A 27,937-nucleotide genomic window follows, 5' to 3' on the forward strand; every position below is an offset into this window, starting at 1 on the left:
CCTGGAGCATCTCCTCCCCCTCCTTCTTCACTGACCTGGGGGTCTGCAGGGTTGTTTCTCTCACATGTTCTCACTCCTCTCTCCAGCTGCAATTGCCCAGGTTTTTTCCCCCTTCTTAATTCTGTTCTCCCAGAGGTGCTACCACTGTCACTGGTGGGCTCGGCCTTGGCCAGTGGCGGGTCCATCTTGGATCCAGCAGACACTGGCTCTATTGGACACAGGGGAAGCTTCTAGCAGCTTCTTACAGAAGCCACCCGTGTAGTCCTCTCACACTACCAAAACCTTGCCATGCAAATCCAATACACCTTCCTTACTACTGCCCAGCTCTAACAAGAAGAGAAGAAATTAAGCCCCAGAACTGCAGCCCTTATCTGCAGGGGGGGGAGCTGTAGAGGAAGTGAAGCCACGCTCATGATGTAGTTACCAGTCTTGCAGCTGGTGCTAACAGAGAGGCTGCAATCCATCATGCTGCAATAAGTCATGTCTAGTTATGGCCAACAGCAGTACTAATCAACTACCATGTGAGCTGAAAAGAAAAGAAAAAAAAAAAAAAAGGAAGTTATTTAAGCCACTCACTAGGCCAGTTAGGTCCAGTGGAAGTCAAGTGTGACTTAATCTTGCTCCTGAATTCCTGAAGTGTATTACTGAGATTAGCTCCACCAAGGAGCTCTACTCAGCCACCAGTGACTGAGCAGGATCTGGGTGAGTGATTGCTATCAATGACTTCATGACTGTGCTGCTTGATCTCAGATTTGAAGGAAAAGAAAGACATGGAGCACCCTGAGAGAATTCTGTCCAGGCAGTACTTATTCCCATTTCTTATTAGACTCCTCATTGGCAGCATTAATATGGTTTGATGCAGCTGAGGACAGTTAAATGAACACCCCGATACCGGGTGGCTGCCTAGCATCTAAGAAAATGGCACTCCTATATTGGAGGAGGTTCAAGGGGGGTGCAGGAGCTTCTGCAGAAGTGCTTAGTCCCACAGCAAAACGAATGAAAGCACCAAGTGTAAGGGCCAATAGGACATAGAACCACATATGGATAATTTCATTTCCATCAGTTTGTTTCTTTCTATGGTTTAAGAACATAAAAATAGGAAAGAATGAAAAATGTCATGAAAACTTTAACAGCTGTATTTCCTGATTAACTCCTACAATGCGTGAATCATTTTTTTGACAGTAACCCTACCGAAAACATTTTATGATGAGTTTTGAACTCTTAAATCAAAGGTTTACTATTTTCAAGGCAAAAAACACTTGGATAAGGATTTGCATAAATTTCCATGTGTAATATACATATTTAAATTCAGGGTTTAGTAGAAAGAAAGACATAAGAATAGATCTTCATCAAAGCAATGTTGTCCAGGCTACCATGCTGTTTAAGCCTAACATCAGATACGTTATCAGGAAGAGCTTTTAAAAAAACAGGCATATGTTCTTTTTTGTCACTGAGAGTTTTCCAGGCAAACCTAAAGCCGTGTATTTGGCAATGTCAGTGATAAGAGAAGGTAATACACTACTTTCTGGCACATCCAAAACTTCAAGCAATGAAAAATAGTTTGAATGACATTGAATATTTTTTGTTGGTTTGTCATGAGTGATCAGCTGAAAATTATAGAAACCTGTAATTAAAAATATAAAACAATCTATTTGCAGCATTTTCCTATCATCATAGATGCCTTTTTTTTTCTAGGGAGACTCAGTTGCAGTACATGCTGCTCCTCGAATCTCTAGGGATGTGCCCTGCCCTTGAGTTTGAAACGCAGGGATACTCTTTTTTTTGATATGCTGGGACAAACATTGTGAAAGACTTTGGAGTGGGTCTGTGAAACTGGAAAGCATGTAGGTAGTTTGAGCTGGCACCAGTTTAGCATTTGTGAGCCAAATTTTGATGACAGACTTTTGAGGGAAACAATAAGGTGTTATCTCAGAGAACTAAGTTTTCTGTATGCAATTCACTACATCAGGAATTCCATACCAAACAACGGGTGAAAAACAGCTAAGCAAACTGACCTGGAATACAGAGTTTTGTTTAAATATTTTAAAACACATTCATTCCACCAAGAATAACTTTTTGATACATGTCTTGATACTATTTTGAGTGAGAAATTTTTTTTTTTTTTTAGAAAAAATAGCTTATTTGCCACTGGCCTTAGTTCTTCTTAAAGGAATAAAAAGTGAAAAGAAAAACTGAAAAGAATTTTAGTGTCATTTTGTGCACAACAAAAGTCCATTTCCACTAGTGAACATTAAAAGGGAAAACTTTGAATTTCATGTAATTGCAACCACTAACAATATTTCAAATTGTAAAATGTGGTTTTGTTTCCTATATTTGTCTGTAAAGAATTTCCTCCTATGTTCATCCATTGTGCAGAAGACTTAGACACAAATGAAAAAATACACCAAACTGTGATTCTTTTGAAATAGTCATCCTTAAATTTCACCCTCTTCTTTTCACAGTCTATAATTTGTGCAATATTAGCATTTCATTCTTTTGTTTTAAATAGGAGAATGACATCAAATTATCCACCAATATGCAACTTCTTGCACCTGGTTGGTTGAAAACTATAACTATGTCAAAAGTACTTTATTTTTTTAAAGAGTGAGGGCAATCAAAGTTTTTCCTAGGAAGCTGTCCTCCCTGCTCCCATAGGACTCAGACAAAAATGCAGGAAGAACCAATTCTGTAGACCTTGACAGGCTTAGAAAACAAAGATTGTTTGAAAACTTTAATAATTCAAAGCCTCTTAGGCTCCTTCAGCCTTGTGTGTCTCCTGAGGAAGCACCTCTGAATCTGAGACTTCAGCAACGTGGAATTATCAAATTTTGCATTCCTGCACAAGGAAGCCCTCCTTCCAAGGAAGCAGTGCCTTCAGCAGTCACCAGACAATGATAAAGATATTGCTGGACAAACACTTAAATTTGGGACAATGTTTTCAGGTGCAGAGGAGCAACTTAAAGTGAGTGTAAACAACTATACACAATGTGCTCTCTGTCCCTATCTAGCCATCAGACTTAGCAAAGTTTCAAGTCTAGGGTTTCAACCTAGAACATAAAACTTCACGCTTTTAGATCATGGTTTACATTCCTGCTGTTTCTGACCTAGCCAGAGACACTGTGTTAGAAATACCCTGAGTATAAATAACTCTTCAACTCCAATTCAGTCATAAGTCTAGAAAGGTTGTATTTACAAATACAAGCTTAACTTCAACTCAGAGGCATTTATTTTCCTGACACTTCTATAGAACTCAACATACTGAGTTAGTAGCATTTGCAAAGATAGCACAAAGCCTTCACCCTCTTCTTTCTACTGTAAGGTAGCACTGACATAAAGCTAAAATCTTATATGGACTGAACCACTAAGAGGAAATGAATGGGGCATAACAGCTCCTAGTGAAATGTAATAACGGAAATGGCTAATGTCATGGTTTAACCCCAGCCAGCAACAAAGCACCACACAGCCACTCACTCACTCCCCCACCCACACGCTAGGATGAAGAAAATCAGGAAAAGAAGTAAAACTCATGGATTGAGATAAGAATGGTTTAATAGAACAGAAAAGAAGAAACTAATAATGATAATGATAACACTAATAAAATGACAACAGTAATAATAAAAGGATTGGAATACACAAATGATGCGCAGTGCAATTGCTCACCCCCTGCCAATTGACACCCAGTTAGTCCCCAAGCGGTGATTCTCCCCGCCCCCACTCTCCCAGTTCATATATTAGATGTGACGTCACATGGTATGGAATACCCCGTTGGCCACTTTGGGTCAGCTGTCCTGGCTGTGTCCCCTCTCAGCTTCTTGTGCCCCTCCAGCTTTCTTGCCAGCTGGGCATGAGAATCTGAAAAATCCTTGACTTTAGACTAAACATTACTTAGCAACAACTGAAAACATCAGTTTTTTTCATTAGCAACATTCTTCTCATACTGAACTCAGAACATAGCACTGTACCAGCTACTAGGAAGACAATTAACTCTATCCCAGCTGAAACCAGGACACAAACAAACGTAAATGCTACAGGTGGTAGTATAAAAGAGGAATGAATGCAACTACTGTGATATTATAACTGAGCTAAATCAAATATGCATTCGAGTGGCATGGAGCCATTCTCAATATTCACTTCACTTCAGATTTAATAAGAAGGAAATTTAAAGAAAATCAGATTCCACTAGGCCAATTACTTGAAATGTGTGGATGCTGTCTAAAGAATTCAGCTAAATGGGGTGTTTCAGTTATTCCCTGTTTCTAATTTACACCTCAGCCAGGCAGAAAATGATGCTCTACAAGTGGTTCCTATTTATAGGAAATAAATCTGTTCTCAAAATGTGCATCTTTTTTAGTGTGGCATGACCATCATGCACCAAACTACTGCAAGGTACACACCTTGTACTTGTAGCATTAGCTGCATTTCTGAAGGAAAAAGCCTCCTGGAAAAGGCAGCTTCAAAATCTGGGCAGAGCTCCATAAGAGATCTGCTGAGTCAAAGCATGTTCAGTTTGCTGTTTCTGCTAGCAGCCAGATTTTCAGGACACATCCACTATCCCTGAATAAAACCAGAAACTGTTGGTGCTGTGAACTTCTGAAAATCTGTATCTATAAAGGAGAATACAGTGCTGTGACTACTACTACTGGCATTTTCTTCAGAAGAAGCACATTCAGACACTGACCTGAAGTTGAAGAGAAATACTCTTCAATTATTCTATCAATTTTTTAAAACATTTAAACTAACTGCTGATAAAGTCTATAGATGATAAAAAAAAAGTCTAAATGGTAAAAAATATTAAGGACCTGTCAATTTTGTAGGTCAGTCTGAACTGTCTACCAAGCTAGGCTCATTTAAACAGCATCTGTCTTAGTACATGTGAAACCATACAGGGAAGATAGCTATTCAGAGAGCACAGGTTAGTTGAACATACCCTAGAAGGCAGCAGTTCTGAAGTGACTGAACAATTATAGGGCATGAGCACTGGCAGTGTGTCTTAGCATCATCTTGTGGATGAGACTGATGGCAATAAATCACTGGTTGTACATACAGCAGAACTACCAGAAGTACCAACTCAAGTTTTCTCATGTCAAAAGTTTTTGAGGTTACAACTTTTGTTGTTACTGTCATTTGCAATCTTTAAGGTTTTTTTATTTTAATAAGGTATGGCAAGATATGAGTGTTTCCTGAGGTGTCTGCAGTATGGTTGAAATTTATTGACCTTCAAGTCATTTAGCTAAGCTTTTAGACAAACCCTTTCTCAGTCTCAGAGAGTGGTGGATAAATGCTTGGCTACTATACTGTTGCATATATTGTCGCTAATAAATTTAGATAAAATTACAGATACTGGGTTTTTTTTATGTAAAATGTTAATAGTCAAATTAGATATAGAATTTCTCACAGCTGAATAGATTCATGCTGACCTAGGCATGGCATCTAGAAATATGACTATCCATCTGTTGTTATAAAGGACAAATGTCAGACAGACTTCAGGCTGAAAAAAATGCCTCTGAATATGAGTACAACTGCTCTGAACTAACTGCTCTTAAAGAATCATCCCAACGCACTTTTAAAATCAAACTTCTTTATTTGAATCTAAAAGGCACTTGTAGATTCATTGTTCTGACTGCAGTGCAGTTTCTGAATCAAGCCTGAAGCTGATGTGATTTGAGCTTGGATTTGGCCCATTGTGCACGTATATGAAATGACACCACTGCCTTCAGAGGCACATTTAACACAGAGAAAAGCATTTTAAGCCACAGAGAGGTTTAAAAGCTCCCGCTCCCTCCCTGCATGTCTTTCACAAATGCACAGACACATCCACACAGCCATGCTTGCTTTTCTGCAGCATTGGTAATTGCGAGGTTTTTTTAACTTCTCTCCCATTCAGATGCAAGCAGTAGTTTTGTAATTACTATCAAAATTGGAGCATGGGCTAATCAAAATCAATTATCAGCTGTGAGATGAGAGGAATAAAACAGAGGAAGAACAGCAGGGCAGCAAATGGGCTCATGAAATTAAAAATAAAAATAACAAGCAAATCTATGTTTCATCCTGACAAGTGAGGCACTCTGCCTCTCTGTCATCCCTTTCATCATGCAGATGACTGTTCAGTAGCTCTCAGCACATAATAATGCTATCCCTCCCATTCACCAAATTTCTATAGTAGCTGCCAACTGTTTGTACAGCTTCTCGACAATGTGGCAGTACACTCCCCCCAGCAGGAAACAAAACTTCTCCAGGCAGGGAGAAGAGAAAAAAACCCCAAACCCTAGAGCCCGCAGGTTGGAAGTTCAACAGACCAACTGAGACATGCCAGGTACACAGAAGTGTTGACCTTTTGGCCAATAGGGATTAAATGACCACAGGTCAGATTCGACAGGGGTATAAACGGGGTCCCTCCGGAGGACATGTTGCAATCAGTCCTCCTGGGAGCAGCGGGTCTGCAGTTGGGGACTCCCCCATGGGTCCCCGAGGTAACTCCTTGAGGGAGAGAGCCCTCATCTTTTGGGTGAGTGATATGTGCATTTTGAGTCATCACTTTTAAATCTTAAGGATTCTTAAGTCCACTGTGTAGTACTAATTTGCCTTACATCATTGAGCCTGTGGTTTACTAATGTTATTGAAGTTCTAACTAACTAACATTTTATTGAAGAATAAATCTGACTTTTAACACCTATTGGATTTGATTGTGCGTGCCTCCGTAACAGACAAAAATGATGGAAAAATCATATTTCACAAACCTATTTAAGAACTCCATAGTTTATATATTTTCTTGTTTCATTTTACAGGGACTTTTTTAAATTTTTTTTTTCTTAGTATGAAATGCAGTTACTTTTCACCAGGAGACAGAGTGCCAACCGTACCAGATCTAGGAGGCTGGAAAACAAGCAGGTGGGAAAATTAATAATAAGTACACATATTTACACTTGCTATAGAGAAACCTTTGTGTCAGAGGAAGCTAGATAATACATGGCATGCCATCTGATTTGCCCAGAGATAGGGCAATGAGATTTACAGATTACAGCTGGTCACAGCCATCACCTAGTTAACCCAGTGCTTGAACAGAATCAGCCCATGGACAAAGAACAGCAAAGGCAAAGCAAGAAAGTGCTTCAGCTGGCAGGGCCAGGAAGCAGTGGTGATGGCAGCCACAACTGCAGGTTCAGCTGAGAGGTTGTATGTGCTCCTTGGTTCCCTGTTTTTGCTAAACCTTCACAGCAGCATCTATGAATAACACTTTCAGCTACCTCCTGTTAGGTAGGAGATTCTGCCTCATGCTGTCGAACAGAGCAGTACTCACAAATGTATAACAGCAAGTACTCAGCGTGATACCTCCAGCTTTTACAAAATGGGCAGAACATCCCTTCGGCATAACAAGTCACAGTGAGAAAACATGTCTTCCTCTTCGACTGTCAAGCAGACACTCCTTTCAGATGCATTCAATTGTCCAAAAGCTAGTTGTCTGGTCTATACTACTCATGTAAGTCTATTGATTCTCTAGTAAATGGAAAGAGCTGCTCATAAGAGCAATTCAGTGTAGTGTTGTACAGATAACTGATGGAGAGGAGGTGGGACATGGTCTGGAGTTGCCCCTTTCCCCTGGAGGAGTGTGAATGACCACATCCCCTGGCACTTACACAGGAAATGTTAGGCAACCCAAGATTTCTTGTAGAGCAGAATCAAGATAAGGTTCTCAGTTCTTATTTTCAGAGTGGTGAATGACCAGGCTCAGCATATACAGACCAAGAAAAACTCCAGGTGTAGAGAGGGAAGGTAATCCACGTGTTCCATGACACTTTCTATCACAATAATAAGTAGAAAAGTGGGAAAGAGAAAAAGTTTTTTTCTTGGAGAGTCTGAGGTTAGGCAACAATTCCCATTAGAAACAGGCATCATAGCATCCCTGCCGTTTACTTTAAGTGTGAAATGTATTTCTGACCTTGCCTGTCCCAAAAGAAGTAGACAAGTGTGTATCTTAAAATAAATTTTAAAAAAGCCAAAGAAATATACTGAACAAATCACTCAAACTCTGAAAAAAATCCTCTCTCAAACACAGTTCTCCCATGGGAACAGCATGCAAGAGAGCACATGGAGCACACATGACAAATCATTGTGTCTATTCATATCACTCAGAGCACTGCTAAGAGGCTCTCAGATATTAAAATAACTTATAAAGGAAGAGATCACTGAAATTAATTCTAGCTTTCCTTTGGAGTCAGCTTTACTTAAAAAAGCCTTAAGATTGCTTGGATCCTGACTAACCCATGTCTGATTAAAATGACACACTCTTATGGAGACATCTTGACATTCACGTAACACAAGGTAATATAAGTACCAGCCATTTTAGGTCCTGCTATTCTGATGAAGTTTGCTCATCATTTTTACACTTGAGGCACAAGACTGACAGCATAATGTATAACCAGCTATGGTTAAAAGCAACATGATGAAAAATTAAATTAAAAGACAAACCCCACACTTGGTATCTCATTTTTTCCCATGAAATATGGAAACACTTTCTGGCATCTTAGCAGTTACGCTCCACACTAGCACACTGCTGGTTTTAGTAGTATGAATAGTACACATTAACCAAAATCACAGAAAACACAATGGTTTCAATGAATTATATGCAACACATTTTAAAGTAAAGTATTCATTGTCTTTCCAGAAAAAAAATCCACCGTACATTTGGGTATAGGAATGCTTGGCCACTGTATCCGGAAATGTTTTCCAAAATAATTTACACTGTCACAGCAGGTGAGGGATACCAAATAATCTCTGTGCTATTTAATATGAATTTGAAGTTCTACTTACCAATCCTGCACAGCATTGAAAGATTCTTCATTCGTGATGTCATACATTAAAATGAAGCCCATTGCACCCCGATAGTAAGCCGTGGTAATTGTTCTGTACCTCTCCTGACCTGCTGTGTCCTGGAAGAATAACAAACAAAATTTTTACATGTTGCAAATAAATTAACAAATGATATTATCTTTTTTTTTTTTTTTTAATAGAAAGAAAACACTGGCACAGTTATTGTACAAGTCTGCAACCCTACTCATAAAATCAAGGGGGAGCAAACTGAGAATAACAGAAAAAAGGAGAATTCTGCATTGGATCATAATATGTGGGACACATCTGTTCTGTCATGAGGTGAGAGTAGAGAGAAGCAGAAAGGCATGGCCCTCTGCCAGGTCATATATCCTAAGTAATTCACTGATTTATGTCATTCAACCTGAGAGTCGGGTAAGAACTTTGTCTCCTGCTCCTGCCTTGTACCTTCTCAGTCTGACAGAGGGGACAGGTAAAATCTTATGTCCTGGATAAAATGCTGGGACAAAATAGCAACCTTAAGATCTTCATAATGAGATCAGGATGGTTCCTGAAGTCTGGAAACATCCTGACCAAGAAGGCAATGTCTAATTGTTCTGTTCTTGCGATTCTAAGCCATTGGTGCTCATGTCAACTTAAGCTGGAGGGCAAGGCTTTTAAAATAAACATCTGACAGAAAAAAAAGTTTGCTAGCAGTCCCTTACCATGAAACAGTTTTCTCTCTCATTCTCTGCATCTCATTCAATTGCCTTTAAAATAAGAAATGTTAAGTCTTTCTTTCTCCTACTGCTTGCTTTACTTATTTCCAGTAAAAGTTTTTGCAGGGAAGGGACTACGTGTTACTACATTTATATGCAATATCTAGCATAACCACCCATGTCTGTACTAAGATTGTGAGACAACAGCAATAACTAAAATACAGGAAATGCATAACTATTTCCTGTTCCAGCACACCTATTTGATATTTTTAAACCATAAATATTAAAAACTTTAGATGAAACATCCATAACATTTCAGTGCAACTGTAACTGTCTAACAGATAATCTGCGCATATTCAATTTTAACAAACTTGGAACTTAGTTTCATTATTTCAGATTTTTTGAGTGGATAAGAAATAATTTACAATACAGACAAATGTATTTAATGTGCCTTCCTGCAGAAAGAGAAGAATAACCAATGATACACAATGGTTTTTTTTGGTGTGTTTTCTGAAATGGTTCCTGGGCTAGTACTGAACAAGAGAAAAACAGATTAAGTGGGCCTCCTTCTTTACACATACATAATTCATTTTGTAAAGAAATAAAGTTAAAAAAGGCAATTCTACATACATCAGAAACCACTTATAGAATAAGAAACATAACATAGACAGTTACTGAAACCAAACAAGGTCTTAGGTAAAATATATGGATTCTGTTCATTCTGGCTTATAACCGCTACTGCTTTGATATAGTTTCAGTGGTCCAAGATGCAAAGCTAATGTAGAAGTTAGACTCTAACAGGTCTCACAGAAGGTTAGGTTATGTCTGTGTGGGAAATGCCAGACAGACCTAAACTTTCTCTGCTTATACTCTGAGCTGGTTAAGCCTGTAACAACTATGGTGTGGAGATTGGATAGCCACTCCCAAATTTTCTAGTGGTATTACTGAATATTAAGGTGCTAACACTCTTGCACTAAGCCTGTGCGTATTCTAATACTCTGAGGTCAGTTCTTTCTCAGTAGGTCATAGTCTGTCAATAAGATGAAAATATCATTGAAATGTTGAGTAAAATAATTTATTAGCAGAAGAAATATCACCTGCTAGTATTTAAAACCATTTCTTTGTATTTCTTTTATGGAATAAGGTTTACTCTCACATGTTTTGTTGGCTTCAGTTATTTGATTTGATATTACAGAAATGAGCTGAGAGGCCCAGAAGGAAAATATGGCCGATAGTAAGTATGCAGCCTTTCTGTACAGAAGAGATATCATTTTTAAACAAGTTTTGTCAGTGTCTATCTGCTTTTTTGTCAGTCAGAGATATGTATTGTTGGAAATACGATGGTATGACAAGCAGAAGCCCACTCCTACTGAAGCAAATCTTATTTTGCCACGGGTAATTTCCACTGAAGCCTGTCTACAGATAAGGGTGAACAGCCCTAGCGATAAAACTGTAAGTCAGTGACGCTTCCTGTCCAAGACACCAACTATTTTCTGCGCAGTGTTCAAGGCAGCTAGTGTAGGCTTAGGCACTCTTGATTACAGAGAATAAAAAATGAGTGTAAAGGAAAACAAACCAAAATATAAGTTCTTAAATAATTTTACACAAAAGGAAATGAAGCTGCACATGGAGATCCAAACACTGACTGACTTTGGGATAGGAGATGCTCTTCTGGACCTAGGCATTTGGTTTGGGTCAGTCTGGGAAGGAACCAGGTATTCGGGGTTGTTCTCAATACAGGCGTCTAATATGTGCCTGCAGCTAATGTTATGTTAATGTGATGATAAAAAAAAAAGATTTTCTAAAGTGGTATTTCAGTATATGGGAGAGATGGATGACCATGAATAAAGTGGAGTTTATTAGTTTCAAACATCGATAATCACAGTTGTCGTGGTTTAACCCCAGTCAGCAACTAAGCACCACAAAGCCACTCACTCACTCCCCCCCCCCGCCCCGCCCAGTGGGATGGGGGAGAAAATTGGGAAAAGAAGTAAAACTCATGGATTGAGATAAGAATGGTTTAATAGAACAGAAAAGAAGAAACTAATAATGATAATGATAACACTAATAAAATGACAACAGTAATAATAAAAGGATTGGAATACACAAATGATGCGCAGTGCAATTGCTCACCACCTGCCAATTGACACCCAGTTAGTCCCCAAGCGGTGATTCCCCCTGCCCCCACTCTCCCAGTTCATATATTAGATGTGACGTCACATGGTATGGAATACCCCGTTGGCCACTTTGGGTCAGCTGTCCTGGCTGTGTCCCCTCTCAACTTCTTGTGCCCCTCCAGCTTTCTTGCCGGCTCGGCATGAGAATCTGAAAAATCCTTGACTTTAGACTAAACATTACTTAGCCACAACTGAAAACATCAGTGTGTTATCAACATTCTTTGCATACTGAATCCAAAACATAGCACTATACCAGCTACTAGGAAGACAATTAACTCTATCGCAGCTGAAACCAGGACACATTCCTGGTTGTACAAGGAAGCAACTAAAATTTTAATTGGCCTAATATACAAATTATGCAGTAGAGTGTTTATGATCATGAAAAAATGAACCCATATATGAGTAATCAATATTGTCAAAACTTTTGTGTTCCACATATTCATAAGCATCTCCTTGTATTCTTACTAGAATATATTCACAAATGCCCTAAAGACAGCTCCTTTTGTACTACTGTTAAGGAACCCAAATACCATTTGTCAGGAGAAATAGCACATCAGAAGCATAAAATACATTAATATTAAATATTATATTTTATTACAATGGTTTAATTTATTTGAAACAGCTAATGCATCAACGTAAGTGGCCTTTTCCTGTGTTTATTAGCTTTTATTCTCACAGAAGAACTGAGCAGAAAAGAACAAATTTCAATATTTCATCATATTTATATCTGTAAATTACTATGATTTTATCCTCAGGTACTGTTTTGTACTTGTATGTGAAGAAAACCTTCCCTAATTCAGGTATGGTTACTGGCTGCTGCTATGTTATCTTAGTCTGTTTTGCAAGACCATGGAATTAATCTGATGACCACCGTTTTAGGTTTAAATTCTGAAATATAACATCTGTGTTTTGCACTGACTGATGTTTATTTCTAAGGAAACTAAATAAAATAAGCCTGAGGAAGAATAAAATTTGACCTATTATTGACTGGCATGTTAACCAAGGCCGTTCATTTCCATCTTTGATGGGCAGAAAACCAGACACATAGATTGTCTTGGGGGTCTTCTCATTCATGTAAGTAGTGTCTGGTAAGGACAATGGACTGTTCATTAAAGAAGTAGAGTGGAAAAGCAGAAGGGAATGAATGACAGTGAGGGAATGCTTTATGAAAAGTTCCAGGCACAGAAGACAAAAAGAGGTATTTTACAAATCTTAGTTAAAACAAACCAAAAACTGTCTCAGCAGCTGCAAGAAATATTTTCAAATATTATATTCACTTTCATAAATTCTGTTTTTAATACAGTTTCCACAATTCCATTAAGTTCTGGTTAGGTGATCCTATATTAGTGAGTCTTTCTTAATAGGCACCAGATTTTAGATATTAAATCACAGAATGATAAGGTTCAGTAGACATAGTACTTCAGAAATTATCCAGTTTCTGAGCATTGCATACAGCACACTGGCTAATAGCCCATGGTCCTGAATACTTGGAAGACTCCAAGACTTGCACAGTTTGGCTTTGTCTGCTCTGATGTCTCTAGTATGAGTCTGGGCTTTTTCTTAAAAAAATTTTCTTACTTTCTTTTTTCACTTATGACTAAAATTAGATATTTGCAAATGTTTTTATGCTCCAGATCCTGATACGTATAATTTCATATTACTAAAATTCATTGTTTTTTACCAGAAAGTCAAGAGCTAAAAGGACCAGTAAAGTTTTTCCATCATAAAGATCTTGAATAGGGCATGTATATCTATAGGCAGTGAAAGAGGAATGGTAGAGGTATAGATGGAATGCAAAATATCTGTTTCTGGCTCAGGGTGAGGACAGCAATTTGGTATGTGTTTGGCCAACCATCCTTTCTCATATATGTATCAAATAGTATGGAGACAGATAATTCCAGATTACCTTGGCTGTTCATTTGAGTTAAACTTAGAGCTGTGAATTTGACAGTACAATAAAGCTTAAAGTGAAGTTATGTTATTTTTACAGTAACCACATGAACCAGGTTTTGTCCCGTGCTTCTCCCTTGAAACCACCCTTTAATAATATTATGGGAAATTTCCTACAGATTCTCATTATTACTGTGTAACTGCCATAGCATTGAAGGCCTTAGTGTATGGGGAATGCACCAGCTGCTAACAACAAATGCTCCCAGAGGAATAGAGAGATATAACGTAATAGTTGTCTGTGCAAGTAGAAACACTTAGGAATAGCAAGCTAATTGACTCAAGAAGAACTTGTATTTCAGAGGAAGTTATGAATTTATGGGGTTAGAAAGTCCCAAAATACAAACCAGAGAAATCAAGGCTCTAACAGTAATCTTGAAAATGATAACTATTTAGGCTTGCAAAGTTCAGCTAGCTGAGCTGACTTAGCAGAAGCAAATCCCCCTTACTGTCAACTCCTGCTAAACTAGATTTCATCCAGAATGCGCTGTACCAGCTTAGGCTATACCAATGTTTTTGAGAAATATGTTAAATTAGGCCCTTGAATTCATTTGCTGAGTGCATGCTCTCCCTCCCACCCTTGCCTAGCACTGCACCACTGACAGGAACAATACTTTATGTAAATAACTTCCGAGTGGAGTTGCTCATTATTAATGCAGACAGTTTTGAAGGTGAAAGCAAACAGCGTTTGGCAGCAAGAACTTTTAATGAGACTGTCATGAAGGAATTCAGGCTGCAAAACACAAACTTATTTTGTAGCACACTTGAGTGACTCTGTTCCTCTGCATTTCTGTCCTGTATGCTAAACTTTCAGATGCCTTTTTAGACACACTTCCCCACATTACTAGTTTTACTCATATCACAATACAGCTTGTGTTATGTGTCAAAAAACTGGCAGCAGTAGAGGAGGATTTCTTAGATGGCATTTGTATCTCTGCTGCACATCCACAATATTTGAAGGCAAGGCAAACAGAAAGATAAAATTAGAAATGTGACTTGGGTGAATTCTCACTTTGCAGGTCAAAATTTTCTGTTAAGGTAAACAAAGTAGGCACAGCAATCAAGAACTGCTGCTCCTTTATGAGTTTCATGTTTCTTTCCTGCTGTTGCTTCCCAAAGGTTATTTATACACTCCGTCTAAGAGACTCTATATTTCTCTAATTTCTCCTACTGATACATAAAAAGTCTCGAGGCAGTAAGTGAATGAAAATCTAAACTGGCTCATTTCAGAGCAGCACAAAAGATGTCTCTGATCTTTCCTCAGGGATCTCTGGGGTCTCGGGGAAGAAAGGATAAAAAGAAAAGTATGACAAAAAAAAAACAACCAGTCAGAAAGCCGTTCAGGGAGGGGCAAGAGACAACCTCTGCAAAAATCCTCTTGAGATGGGGGGTGGACAGGTATAAACCCACCTAAGGCCTGCTGCTAACAACCCAGGAAGAGCAGCTATGGGTCTATACCAGAAGCAAGTGGGCAGGGCACAAAGAGAGAGGACAAGTAGGAAAGCTGCTGGAGCAGGAGGAGCTGACTATCCCGGCAGTACCATTTCTCAACAAACAGCACTTCCAACAGAAAGTGTTAGGCACATAGAAATACAGACAGATGAACATTTACTACTGGGAATGGAAAACACAGCTCAAAACAGTTTCTTTAGCTAATGTATGCACAAAAGATGTAACACTGCATATTGCCAACTCAGTCTTTGCTTATGTACCTAGCTCTTGTCAGCAGCTCTTTCCAGATTTCTCATGGCTTTGGTTTCCCTGCAATTCTGTCCTTTATATACGTATGTGTGTATATATATGTGTATGTGTGTGTGTATGCGTGCATGTGTTTGTATCTATATATATATATATATATATATATATATATATATATATATATGCATATCAAAAAAACATCCGGAGTGTGAAAAAACAGCTACTCAGCTTGTCAGTACACATCCGCGAGACCTATATGCTAGTCCTTAGAACTCACCCCAAAATCAGAGCTGCAAGTTCATTCATCGTATGGGAGGGATGTGGGAGCATTGCAGGGCCAGCTGGAAATAGTTGGGGCCAGAGCATTGGGGATAGCATTATTCCAAATGTGGCTAGTAAAAAAGGGCCTGAGAGGGCTGTCCTGGCCAGCAGAAGGTGGGGCAGAGCTTGCGCTAGATAGTTTGGCTCCTAGAAAGTCCGAGTTGGGGTTGTAAAAGTATTTTACAGCCAGATTTGCTTTCTCTCACTCCATCCATGTGGCTGGTGACTGTGCCTGAAGTGCATTTCCTTTTAGATTTTCTGTTTTTCTCTTTTTCTGTTCTTTCTTCTCTCTCCTTTATTTTTGACTCACATAAAATGTTCATTCTCTGCAGTTCAGACACCATGCCTTCCTAAAGCACAAAGTTTAGGAAAGTGATGGTATCACTGCCTCCTTTCTAGCTCAGCGTAACTTGACCTCAGCTGCCATTGGTTCTGGACACAAGTTTTGAGCCTCATTGCCACCTCAGTGCATGCCTCTCTCTTTCCCTGCCACGAGCTCCAGCTTTCTCTTGGTCCTGTCTTCACTTTGGTTGTGGCCTGTCCTGCTTTGTTGGAGGTGAGGTTCAGTTCCTCTTGTCCTCCTTCCCCATCTTTGGACATACTTTATACAGCATCTGTCAGATCAGTAGGACCTGGCATTGTCTTCAAAAGTAAAACAGGTTAATTAAAGTACCACTTTATACTTTAAACAACCTTCATGCTAGGTGTTAAGAAGAATTTCTCTTTCTGGAAAGGCTAAGGTTTTGCTTTCAAGATATTTTCTTTCTTTTATTTTATGAAAAGTGTTACAGAATCAAACATTAAGTATAGCTGCCAAAAATGTATAGTGGAAATCATGAATTTACAAAATCTAATTTGCACTTCATGTAATAATGCAAGCTTGTAACTACAGCTAGTGAAAAATCAGTTTAATAACCTTCTATTTGTATTATTTTCAAATACCTGTAAATCAGAGTGTAATATTTCCTTCTTTTTCTCTTTTTTTTAAATCTTTGTTGTCAGAGAGCAAAAATGTGTCCTAGTGCATAATGGAAGAACAAAGGCATTTAATATGGACTGAAATTACTGTATTAAGAATAAAACTTTTATTAAAACCAAAATAATTCTGGAATGCTGACATCTGGCACTGAATTCTGGCAAAGCTTGAGAGGATCAGAACAACCTGCTTTTGAGTGAAAGGGACACAAAGAAATATTAGATCTATAATAACATTACAAGGAACGGTAGTCTTTGAAACCTGACACTCAGATACCCTATGGACAATCTTCAGACTTGAGAGAAAGTCTCCTTAACCTCCAGGAGTGTCAAGGGTAATTTAGACACTAAACAAACAGTGGTTGTCATACTTACAGTGGGATGAGGATAGGTTGCAACAAAGTCAATCCTAACGCTGTGAAACTTATGCCTATTAAGAAACTAAGAAGCAGAGCTGTTTCATCCACAGATGAAGCAGGCACTAAACAGACCTTCAGTCCTTGTCTCACTTGGCTTTGGTGACTGCTAAAGGTATTTGCAACTTGCCAGAGTTTCAGACTGGCTCTTCAATCCACAAAGCTCTCGGTAGCCTAAAAATAGGTGCTCTTGCCTTATGATAAGTGGGGTGGAGGGGGTGTGGGGGGGTGGGGCATTGTTTTGTTTTGGTTTGGTTTTGGTGTTTGTTATTTTTTTACAGCTGTACTAAAGCTTTTACATCTTTTCCTGATCTTCCACCATTTTTTAAAGGCATTTGCCTTTCATTTAGCAGACATAGGAAAAAAACCTGAGCTATATTGTAAGTTCAGAGACTTAGAGTCAACTGACCATTATCACAGAGAACTGTGTTGAGATATATTGGAATGCCAGGGTACCTTCCTCTTCCCATTTCTGTACTTTGATTATATACTTCTAAATCTTTTGAATTAACTACTTCTCTCTAGAACTTGTTATTCGTAAAATAAGAATAATAAGCTTTCAGCTTTCTTTCTCCCTTGTCATTCTGTCCTATTCTGCATCTCGAAGACAGCTTTCTCTACTAATAAATTGCTCATATTTAATTAATTTGCCCTTATTATTCAGGATGAGGTGGGATCCATGAATAGAGAAAAGTTTCACTAGCTCTATGTTAGTGGCTCATTGCACTGAACAAATTTGCATAATGGTGTCATCATGTTACGATATTAGGTGAATCCTTGTCCGCTGATTAGCTAACAGTACCTCCCCTAACTATTGAGAGCTATGAACATAATTCTTTCCTCATGACAACACTGAGCTTAGCACATTTTTGTTCTGGGCCTTTTTCAGAAGCACTGTTTTGTAACTCTCCAACTCTAAGAGAAAAATGAGTTAGTGGTACAAAGGACCTTTTAAAGCCATAAATCAAGCATTCGTGCCAGAAACTACCTTCCAAACCTTCCCAGGAGTAAAAGAATGCATTTCTGTGAAGAATATTAAGTTTACAAAACATGTTTAAAGGCTCATTAGAATTACTATCAACTTACGCTTTTTACATAAAAATGTTTTAAATCTCAATTACCTATAAAAAGGAAAAGAGACAATCTGCAACACAGAACAAGCCACATTTAACCTATTTTAAGCAAGAAACTATAAATGCAATATTTCAGCCATGGCTGAAGTTAAATCTTATTCAGAACTTCCATGAGGGCCTGTAAAAGGCATGGCTTAGTGCTTTAGAAAACCTGCAGAATAAAAGTACTGGACTACACTGTGGTCTGTGCTGAAACAGTTTCCTCCAGCCTTGGTAAATTAATGCTTCTGTAGAGCTGTCTGGAAGACTCCTTGTAGGGAGATCTGCAGGTAACTTCTGTATCCTCTTTCTATGACTGTGGCAGACATTGTTTTCTGGGGCAGACAAAGACACCTAAAGAAATTCTGGTAGCTCTTTGTATAGCATACCTTAGACAGGTATTTTAAGATTCTAAGGGTCAGGTGAAAAAGCACCTGGTGCTTTCTGGAGAACTTCACCAGTGATGTGTTGAAGGTGCAGAATGCCACCATCTTTTCTCCACTAGCAACACAGTAGAAATAAACTTACCTATTCTTCGGCCATTTTTCTTAAGCATCCATTACTGGCAACCATCACAGAGGAAGTACTGGACTAACTGGACCTTTGGTCTGATGCAATACAGTCATTCTTATGGTCTTATAAAACATCCAAGAAGGCTCAAGTGTCAGGTGTTATCAAAATCTTGCTAGAAAATCTGATTTTTTTTTCTACAAAGAGGGATGAACAACAGTGCTCTCAATAACAGTTCAAAGAAAGATGTATTTATCTGAAAGCTTCTTCAATAAAAGAAGCAGTAAGTCAAGCAAAAAACAGGTATCAAAAGAAGAAAGATATTAACTAGGAAATTTTCCTCCTATATTTATATTTCAAAAAGCATCAGGCAAAAAAACAGCAGCAAGATTTCTACACTTGAAGGAATAGGCTTTAAGTTTTACAAGTGTCTCCTGAGCTTGGCAAGAGAATCTAGAACCAGCTTGTAACAAAAAGTATGTGACAAACTTTATAAATGCATAGGTGGGCTGATGCACTTTGAGAAAAAGAAATGTCCAGAAGTCCCCCTGCAAAGAAGTAACTTCTGAAATGAATTCAAGCTTTCAGGTGTTTTGCTGGATGAGGACTAGAATGGTAATCACATTCTGGGATCAAGTCTCAGATGAACAAACATTACTTCTTGGACTTTTAAAGAAATCTGATTTTTTAGACTTAGGCAAAGAAAGAGAGGTGAGGCTTAACATATGTCCTGGTTTCAGCTGGGATAGAGTTAATTGTCTTCCTAGTAGCTGGTACTGTGCTATGTTTTGAGTTCAGTATGCGAAGAATGTTGATAACACTGATGTTTTCAGTTGTTGCTAAGTAGTGTTTAGACTAGAGTCAAGGATTTTTCAGCTTCTCATGCGCAGCCAGCGAGAAAGCTGGAGGGGCACAAGAAGCTGGCACAGGACACAGCCAGGGCACCTGACCCAAACTGGTCAACGGGATATTCCATACCATGGGACATCACATCTAGTGTATAAACTGGGGGGAGTGGGGATAGGGGATCACCGCTCGGGCATCATTTGTACATTCCAATCCTTTTATTATTACTGTTGTCATTTCATTAGTGTTAACATTATCATTATTAGTTTCTTCTTTTCTGTTCTATTAAACCATTCTTATCTCAATCCATGAGTTTTACTTCTTTTCCCAATTTTCTCCCCCATCCCACTGGGTGGGGGTGGGGGGGAGTGAGTGAGCGGCTGCGTGGTGCTTAGTTGCTGGCTGGGGTTAAACCATGACAACGTAATTTTTAAAACTAATAATTTCTGTTTAGAAATTCAGAAGAAGACTGTGAAACTGCATTTATCATTTAGAAACGATGACCATTTTTAACTGTTACATATGAGTAACAGTTTGCTGACTACTCACAGACAGTAAATAATATGACCCTATTGGGGGAAAAAAAAAACCCCAAATTTTTCTTTACTAAAAATACTCATGATTTCAGTGCTAAATTAACTGAAGAAATAATACAGTCACTCTGGATTTTTGATGCAATGTTATTTCACTGGAAAATGCTGAATTATCCAAATGAACTTTTGCTGAAGTTTCTATTTGTGTCGAAAAATTTCATTGCAGAAGGTAATTGGATCAAATCCAACCCATCAAGGAATTAATGGCCAAAACCATAAAGTAAATCCCACCAGAAATAGGTACTATGTTACAGGTTGTAGAAATCCATGGAATAACAAAATCATAAAAACATTTGGTTGAAAGACACTGTTGGATATGGTAGGCCTGAATATCCCAGGCTGTCTTCTAGTTCACATTTACAGGCTTATAGAGTACAACATATGCAAAGGCACATGAGATGCCATATAACTTTACACCTGAGAATTTATGCAATTATTTTGAAGATTCGCTTCTATTACATCACCTAAACACAACAGATCCTTTTAGAATCCAAGCAGATAGATTTCTCAGTTTTCTGAGGAACTCAGAGAGTTTCTAATTATACAGTGCTGATTTTATTTTCCTTTGGCTTACTTTTTAAGCAAGTGAAACAGTGGATTATGGGATGCAATAACATGAAGTTTTCAAGCAGAATACAGTTAAAGAAAAAAGTCTTCTTGGATCTGTAGCTGTAATAGTTACATTGTGTCCACACTTAGTTTTCTTTTAAGTAAAAAAATATATGTTTAAAGACAGAAAACCTAGATCACATAATTAGTAAATTAATTAACCTTTTAGGAAGATCCAAAATCATTTATGCTGATCAAATAAAGGGGGAAAATTTTATCAGTCCTGAAACTGCAGTGTCATCACAAGAGGTTAGATCAAGTACCAAAGAAAAACGGAATGAAAAGATTTTGATCTGTTAGGGTAGAAAGCCTGACTGAAATGCACCTTTCTTTCCAAAAACATTCTATAATTCATATGTATTACCAGGCAGAATGATTGCCATAGGTTATCTGAAAAGTTTTAAATGCAAATATTTCAATAAAATAAAACATGCTGTTATAATAATTTCTAAAGGTAGGATTTAGATCACATATTATGTACTTTAAATAGCATTATTCTTCAGCTGTGATTTTCAAACTACAGGTATTTTTCCAGTAATCAGAGTTATTCTGTCTTAGTGCATCATAAAGGAATAGGAAATTATGGTCTAATGGAAGCAGAAAAATGACCAGCTATGAAATCTGTAGCAAGTATAACTATAATCAGAGCTACTTTAAAGCACTAGCTACTACAGAACCAGACATTGGGGTTATACACAAAGAAAAGTCTAAAAACAAATTGAGTGTAAATAACTTTCAAAGGGCTTTGCTGCCTACAGTGCAGCACTGACTACATCAAAGAGTAGATGTCTGATGACAACAGTTCTGCTTTAATTTATACACTGTGCTATTTCTTCTCTAATTTAAAAATTCAGTAAAACTAAGATGCAGCTTCCTGGAAGCCATCATATTCTACAACAGCTCTATCTTCCAGACTTCTAACTGTCACATAATAGTGGTTTTATAGTAGTAGTAGGGTTCATTAATTTGTAAACAATATGGTCACATAGGTGCATATTTCTGTATATATACTCAAATTTATAAATATATATATGTATATAGTATGACCATATGTATATGATATAAATAAAACATACATGTTCCATTATTCCTATTGTGATATAGAGATTTTTTGTAAACTTGCACTAAGTATTATGTCTTTATGTCACAGATGAAAGAAGTAAATTTTTCACACTGCAAATTTGTGCCTACAGTCCCAGAATTCTGACTAACCTCATCAAAGCATGAGGAGAAGAAAATACACCTATTCATGATTGTTCCCATACACATTTACATTTCATTAATTATAAACAAAGAGGAGAGTTACCTTACAGAAGGTAACTCAGCAGTATGAATCAGAAATGCAAGCATACTAAGACATTGTAATTATTTCAGATTCATATATTATTTACCAAACAAAATCAAATACAAAGTTAATTGTAAATGATAGCCAATCAAATTAATCTTTTTCAATTACAGATTAGACTAAATTAATTTCAAAAGCCAAGTTAAGAAATTCCTTGATAGAGCAGCTGTTAAGTACACAGCAGAGTTAACATAATTCAGGTTCCTTAACCATGCCCCTCCAGGTCTCTTTCACTGCAAAAGACATCTTTTTGGGAGGACATTTATTTTTCCTGCATGCAATCTCTGCCTCTGGCTGCTGCAACCTGAATAGAAATCCCAGTAATCTTTTCACTGAATATAACACTGACCAGCATATTAACTGGAAATTGCATTATTAGAGACTGAACCATGTGTTCTTTGATCCTAGATAAAAATTGTAGATTATTTCTACCATGACTTGATTAAATTGTGGGACATGTTCTCTCATTGTGCAGAGATAACTGAATTATCATCCATCAGCTGACAAAATGCTACTGTGACTGGCAAGACAGACTGACAGCCAAAGAGGAGACAAATAAAAAAGATCAAAGTGAGAATTGACTCCAGAAAGAAGTTTTTTTTTTCTGATGTACATTCTAAAATACTGGGGCAGGGAATCTGAATTCTGGTCATTTCACATGTAAGCATGCTCAAAGACTGATGCTTCAAGGAAGGAAGGAATAGGAGGATAATTTGGCAGAGCTGTTTATTAGTCAGCTCCACACAGGCTCCCAGAGGTTCATGTTTCAGCTCACAGCACATAGCTCAAACAGAAATTGTGGGTTTTGCTAAATGTAACTGATGCTAACGGGGCATGGAGGGAGGGGAAATAGCCCTTTCCAAACATCTGCCGTCACAAATAGCAATTCTAGAAGGTGACAGAATTCATTATGTAAACCTGGAAATTATATTTATTTCTAGAAGTAAGTATTGAAATGTGCTTTGGGTTTCAAAGTCACCTCTACTGATAAGCAGAGGCAACAAATGAATGTGGGGAACATAAAATTTTTTTCCCATTTTTTCCCTTTTAATCTTCAGTATGATGAAAATGTGATCTTTATGACACACCATTTTGGCTAAGATGGATGTCCTACAATCCTTTGTTTTGTACTACATTTTCTCTGATGCCAAGTACCATCAAAGTTACTGGATGCTGCAGGAAGTTACATGTTCTCCAAACTTATGAAAATCAAACTTCTCTTCTGTACCTATACAGGAGTTTCTGAGTATTTCAGGTACACAGTCTTCAAAATTTTAAATGAGGACAGATCCATAGGACAGCATTAGGTGTTCAAGTAGTCTGAGGATGTAACTGACACTAACGAAATAGAAACAATTAATGGGATTTGAAATCTAAAAGGAAGGAGGCCCATTTATGTCTTTAGTTACAGAAAAAAATTAAACAAGCACATATGGCTCAATGAAATCAACTGATGTAAACCAATGTGAAGATCTGACTTCCCAAAATAATTAAAATTTTGAGTAACTTATTTCTACTGACATTGGTTTCACTATAACATTTACCTTTTTATATAATGCAGTGTTGTATTTATATGTTTCTATGTTTTAATTATATTAACTCCCAAGTACTTCCTGAAGAACAATTATGTGGTTGTTTTGTTTTGTTTTGTTTTGTTTTTAAGAGGCTATTTCAGTGTTAGACCTTTCCCAAAGCAGATATATCAGGAACAAAAACAACTCAAGTATTTGCAGAAAAATTACACAAACTGTTGACTCATCATCAGATACTATATAGTAAAAGTTCAAGTTGTTCCAGCGTGGATGTTTCATAATTAAGTATGATATGTACTTGACAATATAATATAAGGGAATAGTAGATTCAATCAATGAATAGTTAATATTTTTAAAGTCACAAATTTAAGAAAAATACACTCAATTTAGTCATTTCATATACTCAAGTATGATCTTAATCTCACAACACAATTTAACTGAACCTGGAGCAAAATTACCAACCACAAAAGTGATTCGCTGCTCTCAAATCTTTTATTAGACTTACCATATGCTTATCTAAAATAGAAAAACTGGAATGTCAGAGTCACCTTGTATTTTTTCAGAACACACTGTGAATTAACATGCCTTTGGAAAGACTGTAAAAATAACCTGTTATCCATTCCAATAATGTTTAGCAGAAAAATGTATAGCAACAAATATATTATATATAAATATATATATAAAAATATATAAATATCCAATTAATTCTTAAATATAATATACAAGTGCCTCCTTTAAAAAAAAAGTATACAGGTTCAAACATAAAATTGTCAATTCCATTTTTCTATAGGATAATTTAGGCTAAATCATATAAAAAAGAGAGATACGGGAGGAATATAGTGTCTAAGGTAGGTGGTATACTTTCAACCTGTGAGGTCCAAACAAATATCTATCTTCTCCTCCAGCCATCACCCCAGGATTCATGTAGTATGATTAGGGCGAGTAAAGTTTGAACTGACTGAAGTATCGCATGAGGCATGGGCAAGGTTATGGGTCATGAGGCACAAGTGACTATAAAAGAAACATGGGTCCTGACTGATGACTTAAGATCATTCATATTCCATGACAGTGGCTCAATAAAAACTCACTTGACTGAGGAGGTTAAGAATTGTTTGGGGGGCTGTTTGTTTGTTTGTTTGTTTATATTTTAATTCAATAAATAATGTAACAGAATCCTGAAGACTAAAGAAAGAAAAATCTCTGCAGGGAGCACTTTTTTCTTTCTTAGTGCTCAATACAACAGCTATACTTTGCAGTTTAAACATAATGCATTATCCTCTCCATATTCTCTCTGACTCTTAAAGTTCCTTTGTGCATTAATAACCTATTTATCTCTATAGTACAATGAAAAAGGTAAGCGGAATATCTCCCAGGTGGAGTGTCTGAAACATAGAATAGCTTGAGTGAATTGTCCATGTATTGCAACTTGAATATTAAATCCAAGACCTCTTTTAACCATGCCAGCTTTCCTCTTCCCTTCCAACTCTCTCTTCCTGAGTGACTGAATCCTTAGTACAGAGTTCATTTGCTGCTAAAGTAGTAAAATCTGCTGTATACTATCATGAGATATCTTTCCCTCTAATAATGAAAACTCAATTGCAACACAATGCCTGACTGCAGAACAAAGATGCCTCCCACTATTATATTACTTACATTTACAGGCAGAGATGTGTAATAAGTATTTCATTGGATTATATGACAACATTTGATAGCGTTAATAAAAATTAATTGACATAAGGCTGAGGACTGAATTTTAAGAAAGCTATAGTTAAAAATATTTACTTCTGTAAATATAACTTTTTCTAGTAGGTATCTTGTATTTCTCTGCATTTTATATGTTACTAATCATACAGAATAAACTTATAAATTAGATGTATGTCATTAGGAAACAACATCATGGATAATATCCTCTGTTATTTAGTATATAAAAATGCATGCTATATTAATCCAACCTACAACCTAACCCAAAACTTAGGTCAGATAAGACAACTCTTGATTTTCAAAGAATTTTTAAGAATTAGAATTAATTACATTAATCGTGTCTTTTTTTAATGAAAAACCTATCACATCAATTTGCTTTTTTTTTTTTTAAGCACAGACAGGGATCATAACTGCGGCATATTTTTAGGGGGATTCGCTACCCTGCATTTAAATGAAAATCAAAAGAATTGTTTGCCCAAGTTGCCGAAAATGGAAAAACTTAACATGAAAATCTTTATCTTCAGAAGGTAATTGCCAACCACAGTAATAAGGATGTGTTGCAGTGTTAATTCTAGTGCTATCAACAGAAGAAGAATCTGTTACACCTCTTGCTGCTGAGGCTTCACTGTTCAGCTCCAGTGCAGCATCTCAGGCTTTCAGCTCTGGAGAACGTTCCCCTGTTCAATCTCAGTATCTATTGTCCAAGCTGGTAGCTGTCACTCACATGTGACAACTCAGCATTTGCCAGTTTGGGTACCATCAGTTGGATACTGCAGCTCTGATTGTACACCACATGCCACTGCACTGAGAAAAGTTGTGGACTGCATAACACCAGAGCACGACCAGCTTCTGCTTACCAGGTATGGCAGTTCATCCATTTGTTCATCCACACTACTGTATTTTCATGTGACTCTCTCCCATGTCTGCTTCCACTGTGCATGGGGTAGCTCCCTTAGCTCAGGCCCAAGACCTTTAGCCCTATTCCACTTTAGTCCTCTGCTATACTCTTCTGCTATACTGCGTACAGTGAGCCATTGACCTCTTATAATCAATTACTGCAAATTGCCCCCTGTTGTCCCTCTGGTCAGTATTACACTGAGCTGCTTAGAGTAAGAGTTCAGCAAGTTTCTGGAAAACAGGAAGCACAGTGTGGGCACTGCTGCAAATAAAGAGCAATAATATAACTTTGATTCAGGTATTTTCTATGTAAAGTTGTGTATCGTGGATAATATGAAGTGGTGCTCTGAAACTGATCTAATTGTGAACTGCATACTGTTCCCAACCCCCGCTGAATACTCTCAGAAGGCAATCTATAATTACATTAACATAAATAAGGTCATTTGAACTACACCATTAACAGTAGTTGAACACAGAGGACATGGTCTTATTTGAAGAAAATAATTCAGCTTAGGAAAAAATTTCTATTCCCCACATTTAATATGAGCTGTGGGTATAGCTAATACCTATTTGAATATTCAAACACATTTTCCCACGATTTGTGGTAATTTACTTTTTAATACTCATGGTATTTGTTATTATCTAGTTTTTGTAGAAGCATCACACACATACATGATTGCATTTTCTCTCTTAAAACCCAGAAACTGCCAAGTATCTCTTGAGTTGTTCCAGTCCTCTGTGGTGTGGAACATTTGATCCAGCAAAACACTTGCACACAGTCTTAAACACAGTGTTTAGAAAGCCCTCTGTTAGTGGAATTAGTCAGATGCTTAAAGGTAAAACAAGCCCTAATGTCTTTACTATTGTCTAAAATGAATTATGATGGTTGGGCTGGAGTAATCTCTTCTATATGAAATATTGACTCCTAGAATCATTTGGCAATTGAAAAAATGACAGAAAAGACTGAAGTAAATTACTTTTCTCAAATCAGCATTAATAATTCTTCTCCTGGATTGCAGGACTCATTCAAAAGCCCAGTGAAGATCAAGAACAACATTTCATCAAATGTAAACCATAGATATCAGAAAAAAGTTAGGGTGAGGAAATTTTTTACTAACTGAGATTAGAATCCCTCTGACCCTGAAATGAACTCCAGCATAAGAACTTTGACCAAGGAGTCAAACTTTGACTTCGGAATCAAGTGCTTAAAGCAGAAAGACTGACTACAGTCTTTCTGTATTGCGAGGCTACACCCTCAATGCTTAGTGAAGTATTCATGTCTGATGGAGAATTCAGGTGCTAAGAATACAATCCACAGCTTTCCTGCCTGGCTTAGGCTATATGTGCTCACCTTATAATTTGTAATAGTCCTGTTAATGATGTCATTGTACATGTGTAAAACTTCACCCTCCTGTCTAGGTCAAGGGTCCCTCTTGTTATATTTGGAAACCACAAACTAGGAATCCACGTACCTAAAACCCCAAGGAGCTTCCCTTAAAAGCAGCTTTTGACACACACTTACAGTATTGAGTTCAGCACAAAACACTTCAGCTACTGCCACTTCTCTTTTCTCATGAAAACCACAGTTCTGTGGTGGCTATGGTTTCAGTGACCATTTTTATATAGTAACCTTGCAGTTATAGCTCTTATCTAGGAAGGAGAATAAAAGGCTCAATGCCCTGCTCAGTCCAAGCGCTAAAGACTTTTTCCCACTTCTCAGGAAAGTGTTCTTGA

The 27,937-nt window shown here is 37.5% G+C and overlaps 1 protein-coding gene across 1 annotated transcript in view; it reads right to left on the reverse strand.

Annotated features, from left to right (window-relative positions):
* The window catches only part of RAB3C (RAB3C, member RAS oncogene family), a 121,035-nt gene that overhangs the window by 54,328 nt on the left and 38,770 nt on the right, over nucleotides 1-27,937 (reverse strand). Inside the window, exon 2 of the mRNA XM_010580554.1 lies at nucleotides 8,809-8,927. Within this exon, the coding sequence (XP_010578856.1) occupies nucleotides 8,809-8,927 (119 nt within the window). The remainder of the gene's footprint in view (nucleotides 1-8,808; nucleotides 8,928-27,937) is intronic.

This window comes from Haliaeetus leucocephalus, unplaced genomic scaffold (assembly GCF_000737465.1).
Source record: "Haliaeetus leucocephalus isolate CR32 unplaced genomic scaffold, Haliaeetus_leucocephalus-4.0 Scaffold722, whole genome shotgun sequence".
In the NCBI taxonomy this organism is placed as follows: domain Eukaryota; kingdom Metazoa; phylum Chordata; class Aves; order Accipitriformes; family Accipitridae; genus Haliaeetus; species Haliaeetus leucocephalus.